The sequence below is a fragment of the Sinocyclocheilus grahami genome, unplaced genomic scaffold (assembly GCF_001515645.1).
Source record: "Sinocyclocheilus grahami isolate Dianchi unplaced genomic scaffold, SAMN03320097.WGS_v1.1 scaffold40.1, whole genome shotgun sequence".
In the NCBI taxonomy this organism is placed as follows: domain Eukaryota; kingdom Metazoa; phylum Chordata; class Actinopteri; order Cypriniformes; family Cyprinidae; genus Sinocyclocheilus; species Sinocyclocheilus grahami.
In genome coordinates, this window is record NW_015505219.1 from 2,764,611 (window position 1) to 2,776,158 (window position 11,548).

General features: G+C 35.5%; 1 protein-coding gene across 1 annotated transcript in view; it reads right to left on the bottom strand.

Annotated features, from left to right (window-relative positions):
• Positions 1-4,808: 4,808 nt before the first annotated feature.
• Positions 4,809-11,548, bottom strand: part of LOC107582101 (cysteine-rich protein 2-like) — a 10,663-nt gene continuing 3,923 nt past the window's right edge. Inside the window, exons 2-8 of the mRNA XM_016267838.1 lie at positions 10,551-10,645; positions 8,518-8,575; positions 7,879-8,004; positions 7,111-7,179; positions 6,868-6,962; positions 6,320-6,377; positions 4,809-5,055 (exon numbers count right to left, since the gene is read on the bottom strand). Coding sequence (XP_016123324.1) covers positions 4,991-5,055; positions 6,320-6,377; positions 6,868-6,962; positions 7,111-7,179; positions 7,879-8,004; positions 8,518-8,575; positions 10,551-10,645 — 566 coding nt within the window. The 3' untranslated portion in view covers positions 4,809-4,990. The remainder of the gene's footprint in view (positions 5,056-6,319; positions 6,378-6,867; positions 6,963-7,110; positions 7,180-7,878; positions 8,005-8,517; positions 8,576-10,550; positions 10,646-11,548) is intronic.

The following is an 11,548-nucleotide window of genomic DNA, read 5'->3' on the forward strand; positions in this document are numbered from 1 at the left end:
TGACAAGTCTCAGTTAGTCTAGCACAGTACACATAGCTAGGTTTTTTTTTTTATAGAATGGAATAGAACAGAATAGAATAGAATAGGTAAGTGCTAGTATATGTACTATATGTACGGTTCATTCGTCAACTGAAAACAGAATGATTGGGATAAGAATCGATATTGGTTCATAAAAATGAGAATCTATTACATTTTTATTAAATTCAATTTTTTTTTGTACCCAGCCCTAGCATATTTTGTTGTTTTCAGTGGCCTCCGCTGTCACTGCGGTGTGTAGCCTAACGCTGAACATGAAAAGTGACACACAGTCTCTCTTCATCTGTTCTCGTGATAAATAAATAAATGCATAAGCCTATATGCTCGTCCTGTAGGTTCATTATTAAAAATGAATATGTGAACAAAAATACAAGCAATTAAATGTGTTAATATAATTAAAATATGAACATTAAAATGACGGCTAATAATAGATTATGATGGAAATTGTACGACCCTGTGCGTCAAAATAACGGACAAGGTTAAAGTCTAACGCAACCTCTGCAAAATACCCACAGTTAATACAACCCACATGAAAAAATACTATAGTAATTTATAGTAAATACTAGTGTTTTGAACCATACTATAGTACAGTGTCTTATACTGTAGACATATTATAGTATTTACAACACTTTGCTAATAAATGCTAATGCTACATTATAAATGTAGTATTAACTAGTGAACTGATAAAATGTAATAAATACCGTAGTATACTTTAGTTTTTACTACAGTAAACTGTAGTGTATTGTAATATAATATACCCTATAGTTGTAGAAAACTTAGTACAGTATTGGGTCAAAGTAATTCGTTTATATTACAATAGTTGTTATATTACCACAGCAACCGAATTACCACAATAAATTAATTCAAGTAGGCCTACTTTACTATAGTATGGTTCACAGCAACCACATTTTCTCATGTAGGATGTAGTTATGGTGAAATTACCATAATAATAAGTGATGATAATAATAATAATAATAATAATAATATGCAATCCCATTAATACCGGCTTTGAACATTGTAAGTAGTGAATGTCATTTTTCATGACTGGTGGCTAGAACTAAGTTGCCACGGTTTAATTGTGCTAACAATAATTGTAGTAATATTAACATTACAGTAGGAGTACAACATTCATATCATATTCAGGACATTGGATAGCTCATTTCACTGAGAAACACAGGTGGGACCTGACCTTTAGTTACACAACATGTAAGTGTTGGCACGTTTCGTGTTTTTTGAGAACTAATTGGGCCATTTTCTCAAAAGCTTTTGCCTGAGTCATTAATCCATACTCCATTGTGTTGTAGCTTATATTTAATGACATGCAACCTAGCTTCAATGGCTAAAAGAGAACGAGACCGTTGTAAACAAACCCTGATAACTTCCTCGCAGAAGCTGCGCACAGACTGGAGCGACGCGAGGTCCAGGTGTTTGATCACGACCTCTCCCTGATTCGGACCGGCTTGCTTCTTGATGTCCTGGGCCGCCTCCTCCGCGCTCTGCCTGTCCCGACAGGCCATGACCACACGGGCCTGCAGCTTCAGCAGCTCCGCCGCCGTCGCCTTCCCGATGCCGCTGTTCGCCCCGGTCACTATCACAGTCTTTCCGCGCATCAGACCCGCTGGGTAACTCAGCAATTTCAGCGCTTTCCTCCGGAAGAATAATCTCCGGGCAATGAAGAAAACCCCGCCGCCGAGCACAGCGGCTAGAATGACCGCAGCAGACATCAGCGCAGTGTTGAATGACAGCGTGCGCGTGAGCACAGCGGACCACGTTACCCAGAATGCACTGCGTCGTTATGGTTTCAAATGTATTTCCTATTTTTGAGGTTGACTATTCAAGCCTAGGCCTACTAGGTTATTACACGATACGCCGTAGAGCTTAATCATTATAATTAGCATCACTATATGCAAACGAAACGTATGTCTATTAGTGCAGCGTTTACCTTAATTTATTAATAATATAACTGGATAAAAAAAGAGTTGCAAACATCATTTATTCATTGCTATCATCATGATTTGTGACAGATCCTTGGATTTCTGTGCAAACTTTGATGTTATGTTATAACAAATTATGTTATAGGCGGCGGGTGAACCAACTCTAGGGTAAGGCTAAAAGCAGCCAAATCTATTAACTACAATCTACAAACATCATAAACCGGACTTTTTAGACTTTTAGAACCAGACACGGTTGTTATGTAGGCTAATAAAATATGTTTAATGGGACTGCATTTGTATTTAATGGGATTACAATTGAATTAAAACATTAGCGAATACATGATGTACAATAATGACATTATCACTAACTTTGATCTATGGCACCCTCAAAACAACAAAACTATCGTTATAATCACTGAAGCTGTCTACATTCAATTTAAACCTTTTTTATGTGAGGTCCATACAAAAAATAGTGTTGTCCATGTTTCTGAATTTGTCGTGGGTGTATGAGTGTGAGATTTCCCGGCCTGAATTTTTTTTCCCAGTCCGCCCCTCGTGGAAATTAATGGCGCAGACATGCGGTTTCATTTACTACACATAGGCCTACCGAAGCTTGCGGTGTTTGCAGCCTCTGCTGCCTCAATATATGAGTACATGAACACATAAACAATCTCTAGAACTGCTCTGAGTCACTTCATGAGCATTTTACTTATTTTGAGAAAACTATCATCATATCATATACAAAGAGACACCAATGTTTCAGGAGTTTAGTACACAGAATAGGACACATGCTTATTAGATAACCGTAATTGAGTTGATGTATATACGTTTTTATTATATATTTTTTTAATTAGCTATTTTTTTTTCCAATCCATTGTTAGATGCAGTGTTTCCTGTAGTTATGCAAAGATTTGGTTTCAAAAACAGTATCATTAAACTATTTCTTATGATTTTAAATCTGCATTGAACTTCAGATCAATCTCAAAGTAAAAGGCGGTACTAAAGTCTGATTTTGTGGTGGATGTGTTCAAATTTGATCATCTTAATTCAAGTGATTAAAGGCAGAGTAAGTGATTTCTGGTAGCCAATGTTGATATTTGAAATCACCAAAACAACCACGCCCCTACCCCAAAAGGGTCTTGCCCCTATTTTGATAGCTCCGCCCCACATATACGTAGGCAAACCAGGCAACGATTAGTTCTGTGAAACAAAGCAAAACCAATGTTACACCGTGTCTACACCGGACGCGAGTGGAAACTCCTTGAGTTCTCTCCAGCGCTGGAAAGCTGATCCGTTATTTACACGGGTCCTACTTCTTGCCTTATCGTTCCACAGACGTTTTCCTCTTTTGTTTTTTATCCGCCATCTCTATCTTTCTATCGCTCGGCTCCGCTAATGTCCGTCCTGTGCACTGAACGCGCTCTCCTCCACATCACGAGTAGACACGCCCCTTATTGCTGATTGGCTACCAGTTTGTTTTGCGATTCGGCCCGAATCAGTTTTCTAAAGTGTTTTTGAAAAATCACTTACTCTGCCTTTAAGGATTTTGAAAGTCTGACAGTGTTGAGCACTACTGTAAGGTTAACCCTGCATGGTGTAAATGTTTGAAAATGATTAACAGTGGCAAATAAACATTCATTAGAAATTTTGAAAAGTAATCAAAAGTAATCCGTTACATTACTTTAATAAAGTAATTGAAAAAGTTACACTACTATTACATTTTAAATAGGGTAACTTGTAATCTGTAACCTATTACATTTCCAAAGTAACCCTGAAATATGGTGCAACATGAGCAAATCTTAATTCAATGCGCAGTCGACACTTTCTATTAATTTACACTTTGTTAGCAACAGACCTAATAGATTTAATTTGTTTGTGCAGGGGCATTTTTGCCCCAAGACCCTGTGGCCAGGGGAAGGCTAAGAACCGCCTATGGTTATAATAATATATAGACTGCAACAACACATCACTGATAGCACACATACATCACAGAGACGTCTATTTGACGTCTGCATCTGCAATAGTTTTTAGAGTGTTTGCTCATCTGCAATACGTCTATAAGATGTTTCCTTTACATAACATTTACATTTAGTCATTTAGCAGACGTTTTTATCCAAAGCGACTTACAAATGAGTAATGATACGTTTCCTATCAGATGTCAAATAGATGTTTAGAAGATGTCTTTAAGATGTTTAGGATTGAGAATGCATGTAAAACTGAAATCTTACAGACGTCTGCCAGATGTTTATACACAGCAGATGCTTTCCAGATCAAGCGATCTTTAACAGACATCTTGCAGATGTACGTGTGCTATCTGGGATTAAATTATATTATTATAGGGCCTATAGTAATATAACAGCATCTGCATTTCCTTCCTTTTAACTGAACACAATTATTTGTAATTTCTGCTTGATTTTTTTAGAGTTGGCAATTGATTGATTGATTGTTTCCAGCTTCAGAATAATTTTCTTCATTGGTGAATGTATTGGCATTGAGTATGGATTAACTCTCGCCATGAATATAGCCATAGATGCTGGAATGGCGTTAAGAAGAAAATAAACAAACAAACATAGACATCCCAAAAGTGAAATGAAATAAAACAATTTCATACACTTAACAGTATTTTTTTTTAATACATAAACAGACCTTAAGTCCAAAGTTCAGAAAACATATACTGTCAGTAAACTATAATAATAAATAAGTGTGCTAAAGTGCTACACGACTAAACATATGTTAGAACTAATGGCAAAAACTTTTCATTCTGAACAGAATTTTGTTGTCACAGTCAAAAAAATCTGTATATTAACTACATTCTTAAAATATATATAAACCATATATAAATACAGCAAAAATACAGTTAGTAAGTAGTAATACTAGCTCATTTTAGTACAATTAAGTGGCACTCTGTAGACGAACAAGATCAGTGCAGACTCAAGAAAGAGAGGAAGTGGAGTTAAAGGAAGCAGACAAGAGGCTTGAATCTATGGTTGCAAATAATACTGCTGGTGTGGTTGTGGTTCTTAGGACTGGCTCTCAGTATTTGGGTCCTCGTATATGTAACTGCCAACACCTCCAGTGTTCACTCCTGAACAAAAATAGCGAAATGATATTATCATAGGTCAAAGATTAATATTTCAAGCATCAAAACAATGAAAGTTTACTACACTCTAAAAAACGCTGGGTTGTTTCAACCCAACTTTGGGTCAAATATGGACTAACCCAACTTTTGGGTTAAAAATTTAATTTAAAACATTTTTAGCTATATTTTAACCCAAAGTTGGGTTGAAACAACCCAGCAGTTTTTGAGTGTATGATTTACAGAAAAAATGTCATTCAGTGTAACAATAGTTCAAAAACACGTTTGAGGCATATTTAGAACAAGAATCGTTAAATTGCAAAAGACCCTGTTTAAGGATAACAGTGCAGCCCCCAAAATACTAATTACTTTCAATTTACATTTTTTTTTACCAATCTTTGACACTATCCTTCAAACCACTTGTCAGCAAGTATTTTATCAGTAAGAATTTAATCATTAAAAATATAATAAAATGTAGTATGGTCACTTATTACTTATTCTATAAGTCAGAATAAGTATATTGTTTTACATAAATATATATGTTATGCTGAATGACAATATAACATTATTTCACTCATATTTTGATATTTTATTGTCATAAATGTAATTGGAAAGTTGAAACATTAAAGTAGACACTTACAATTAAAGGGGTCATGAAAATGCTAAAAATATCATTATTTAGTATATTTGGTGTAATCCAATGTTTACGCAGATTAAAAGTTCAAACAATACATTATTTTCGACATACCGTACATTATTGTTGCTCCTCTCTGTGCCGCCTTTCTGAAACGCGTCGATTTTTACAAAGCTCATTGTTCTGAAAAGCACGGTGTGCTCTGATTGGCCAGCTATCCAGTGCGTTGTGATTGGCCGAATACCTCAAGCGTGTGACGGAAATGTTACGCCCCTTACCATATTTGGAAGCACACAGTGTCTCCACAACATAGCAGCGGCGGCAACAATACTACAGATACACCTTCTGTCTTTGCATGAACATTTGGGGGCGGTGTTATGCAAATCTTCCAACACAGTGACGTAGACATGTGGGGGCGTGTTTTAACGAGGTGTTTTAGGAAGGTGTGGACGAGTCTTAACTTTTATAAAGAATATCTCTTTGGGTTTGAGACTTTAGTCTTTACAACTTTACAGATCTTATATATGCACAAATAGCTTGTAACACTCCAAAGACAAAGAAAAACTTGAAATTGCATCATATGACCCCTTTAATATGTGTAAGATAATGCAATTGGAAAATGAACAATGGGAAATGTACCTTTTGGCCCAAAGAGAACAGCGTAACAGGGTTTATGGCAGTATGGCTGGCCATCGTGCTGTAGTTTAAAACAGAACCCATGTACACTATTAAATCACATTAAATCAAATCTGGATGCATTGCACAACAGTTTAATCTAGATGTTTTTGAGCTGCACCTTTATGATATTACTGAGAGGGGATAAATACATTTCTATTCCACACATGCAGATACTTTTTTTTTGGACCAAATTACATTTCAAATACATGTAGTGACCATCACAATATAAGCAAGTATATCCTTTTTTAGACTGAAAATATATTTAGTTTAAACCTTTAAATGCATATAGACCGCATAATGTATTTTGAGGGGCAAGAGAAAGTCAAAATGTATTTTTATAATTTGCACAATATAAATTATTTAGATTAAAATATATAAAAATGGCCCAAAATACAGTAGAAACTACAAGTAACCTAAAATTTGCTATATATACTGTCATATGAGAATCAACAGGTCTTTCAATTGAAAGTTGATCGGCTGCAGAGTTTTATGCTGTCTCTGTCCCTCACCTCTGCATGGCTGCCTGGAGCCAGAGTTTTGCTGCACCTCTCACAGCGCAGACATGGTCTGTGCCAGTCTTTACCCAGGGAGCTGACCTTTTCAGCTGAAACACAAAGAAGGAAACACAGGCCCTTCTGTAAGCATCAGGCAACCTCAGGAAATGCTAATGTATGTCCAGGCCCTGCTGAACACACAAGTTACAGCACAAGTCCATATTTGGTGAACTTTACTGTCTGAATGTCAGCGCTTACCGAAGTACACTGTTTTGTTGCACCTTGGGCAGATGTTCGGCTGACCAGAAAACGAACTGAAGCTTGCAGCTGGAGAATATTAGGTAAACAGTTATTCTCAAAAATATCATTCATTTAAATGACATTAACATAAATGTAATAATCCTGAAATATAATACAGAATTCATTACCACTTTGTTCTAGAAAGCACATGCAAATGTCGCAATTGCGTTGATATATGGTTGCTAAGGTGTAGTAAAGCCCAACATATACATTTAAGGAAAGCTCACCCAAAAATGGAAATGATTGGTAACAGAACAGTTGCTGGTTGGCATTAACTTCCATATTATAATTTTTTTCCATAATATGGAAGTCAATGTCTGCCAGCAACCGTTTGGTTATCCACACTCTTCAAAATATCTTCTTTCGTGCTCAACAGAAGAAAGAAACTCATACAGATTTGGAACAGTTTGTGGGTGAGTAAATGATGATGTAATTTTCATTTTTGGGTGAACTGTCCCTTTAAGTCAGAATGAAAAATTGCTTCAGTTACTAACAATATCAAAGCTATTTATACATTTACTGATTTTATAAAAATCATTAAAGATTTCGCAGCAAAAACAAACCATGACCTGAAGGTGGACAATTTTAGAATTATGCTATAAACTATCAATCAAGTCATGAAGTAGATTGTATATAACAGATTTTTTGTTGAGAATTTAGAGGCCTATCAAACAAATACAGTAGGCTGTGTTGTGTAATGTCAAGTCTACAGTAATACAAACTCACCCTTCACTGGGCCCCTAGTAGCCCTTTTCTCTTCAGCCTTGGGCTTGGATTCCATTGCAACAGGGGCAGTGTCTTCATTGACAGGTGTGTCATAGACATATGATCCAGCCCCGCCGATATTCACACCTACAGGGATATGACAGACAGTACAGTTGCTTCTTTTCTGATTATATTTAACATCACAGTGTGTAAGAATTTAACATAGGCTTTAACTTTACATGACATTAAAGGGATATTGCACCCCAAAATGAAAATTCTGTCATCATTTACTCACCCTCATGTTGTACCAAAACTGTACGAGTTTCTTTATTCTGTGGAACACAAAAGAAGATATTTTGAAGAAAGTTGGTAACCAAAACTATGGACGTCAATAGGACCCAAAACTGTTCGGTTACCAGCATTCTTTAACATATCTTTTTTTCCGCAAAAGAAAAAGTCATACAGGTGTGAAACGAGTAAATGATGACAGAATTTTCATCACTTTAATCCATATCTGAAGATCAGATATTTAAGCTGCTCTTGTGCAGGCTGTCTGTCTCATTAAGAATCTGTAGCATCAAAGGAAGGAGTGTCCTACTTGCTGCAAGCCCCATAAATTATGAGTAGATGCATCTGAGGCACTAATTAGATGTACTGCACCTTTTGGTCCATAGAGGGCAGCATAGCATGGCTTGTGGCAGTATGGCTTCCCATCATGCTGTTAACAGTGGAATAAAGCACATCACTGAGATTAATTAGGCAACCAGTTCCTGTCTTACTTGTCTGTTGTCATCAAAAATTAACGCTCATGCTGTCCAGAGATTAAAGCATGACATATTCTCAACATCTAAAGAGCAAACAACTGTACCGGTCCTTGTGAAAAAGAATTAGGCTACACTTTCGTATACTTTTAAAAAGAGTCTTATTATTGAAATAATACACTTTAGAAGAATATATTTAAGTGCTAATTGAAGTCATGTTTTCTGACATTTATTTTGTGGAATCTTACAGTTAAATGAAAATTGTATTATAGTTTAACTAGTTGGACTAGGTAGGACTTTATATGTAATTTTATATTTACTTCTATTGTCTTTGAAATATGGTTGCCCAATACTGCCAAATGAAGTGACAAGCATTTATGGTCAACTAAAAAATACCTTAATGTAATAAAACTTGTATGTCATGTATTGAAATATATTTGTATTTACACATTTGTAATGGCGAAGTCAAAAATGTTAGTCAAAAAAAATAAATTGGTGCACTTCTTTAAAGCAAAATATTATAAAACTATTATTTAAAATGTATTTTAAAGCAAAACTTTTAATTTGACATTTAACAATGTGCACTTTTTTTTAAAGTGTGTTTTAAGAAACAGTCATAAAAGTGTACTCTCTTTAAGTGGCCTTTATTTCATTAATATTATCTGCAAGTACCTTTTTTTAAATGTACTTTTAAGATTTGAAGTACACTCAAAGGACACTGGAAGTACACAAGTGCACATTCAATACAATCAATATGATATTTGGGATACATTAAGGTTCTTTTGCCCTTTGCTGGAATCTGAATTATCTCCATCATTATCTAGAACAACAACTTAAAAGTGTGAATTTTGATTATAATGTGAACTTGTTAACATGTCAGTGCTCTTTTTTGGAGTCTCTAAGAGTTTTTCAAGGCGATTTTTAGCTATTAGTTTTAATCAGATATACATATTTAAAATGTATAGTCTTTAGGGAAAATGTAGGCTACGAATACAATTTTTGACCAATCACATACATTCTAGAATGAGAACGTCACTACCCATTACAACACCAGCCTAGCAATAGCAAGTTTTGAATCATGAGGTGTGTTTGACATTAACAAATTATTTCACTGGCTAATATAATATTGCATGCGCATATAATTTCCCATTTTGCAAAGAACCTTTCTGAAGGTTACATTTATCCACCAGCAGATGGCAACAAGTGACTTTTTAAGTGAATCATTCAACCATTCTGTCAACCGATTAATTCAACACCATTCATTGATTCATTCAGGAGTGTGTACCATAGTAAACAGGGTAACCACTGTACTTCTGCTTTTCTATAAGTTACACCTACTGTCAGAAAGCAATTTAGCATGTTCATTTAGCCCGTCTGACATTTTTATGCATTGTTCTAAACAGACATATAACATATATATATATATATATATATATATATATATATATATATATATATATATATTGTGCCGTTGGTGTGAATATGCCTATAGGATTAGTATACAGTAGTATACTATATTAGCCATATAAAGATGACAGAAATGCAGAAAAGAGTAGTATGTTAGCATGTCTTTATGAGTGAGTCATTGAATCTTTCACTAAACTGTTTTGTTTAAAAATACTGATTCATTCATGATCACAATTGAACAGCATCATGAACAGTTGTGATTTACTTACAGACTCGAAGCACTGTGATTGTGCTTTTCGCTTTGTTTGTGTATTTTCAGTTTAGGCTCAAAAATCGGAAATAACAAAATTGCTAAATAAGAGTACAAATTTGAATTTGCAAACTATAAATCAACATCGCTAACATTAGATGTAATATTTGCCAGATAAATGTACATTTCTACTTCCAAGTCAGTAGAAATATACATGAAGGAAAAGTGCAATGGGATCTTTATCTTCAACACGTTCTTTACTGTCTTCCTCTCACCTCTGCATGTCCTCCTGGATTCAGGGTCTTGTTACAGCGTTCACACTTCAGACAGAATTTGTGCCAGTCTTTTCCCAGGGATGTTACTTTTTCCGCTACAAGACACAAAGAGATTTATTCCCTTTACAGATCATCATTCATCGGAAGATGTACATTAAGATGATGGTTTAAGGGGCTCTTTAAATAAAAGCGTTAAAACTCTTCCCTAAACCCACTATCTTCAGTATAACAATTGAGCTGAAATTACTCCGTAGAGACTCTTACTGTAATGGTGCCTGGCAAAGATCAGCGCTTTTATGGTGAAGCGAGTCTCGTCTTTGACGGTGTCTCGTCTATTTTGGACCATCTAAATGTGTTTATCCATTTAGTCTTTTGTCAATGCACATCTTAATGTGTCTAACTAAGTCCAGTGAGAGATAATGTGAAGCCTAATGTCCGTCTGTTTACTGTCTCACAGAGGATGTCAGGGAGATGTGGATGACTGTGAAACACTATTATAGAGTGAAAGGTTCTTATCAAATCTGACCATGGCATTTCCAGGCCAAAATATTCCAGGCACGTGCCTCGGGGAGCACAGAACACCCTCATCTCCACAGAGCAGTGTCACGTCTCTCTGAGTTAAGATTTAAGTAACATTTCAGGTCAAACTTTGTGAAATCCATTCAGGGATGTTTAGTGAAGTGTGTTTATTTTTGTGTGTTCTATTGCAGGATGTTGCCTCAGGGTAACAAATCCATTTTCTTCATTTTGCAAGCACATGATGCATATAAGGCAATAAACCGGCTAATAAAGAAGGGATGACTTTGAATAAACCAATAAAAACAGTTTATTTTATTACATTCTAGCAACTATTTGTCTTAAAAAAATATTTCTCTGCATGATACACCATGTGTTTGTGTCTATCTATCTATCTATCTATCTATCTATCTATCTATCTATCTATCTGTCTGTCTATCTCTATCTGTCTGTCTGTCTGTCTCTATCTATCTATCTATCTA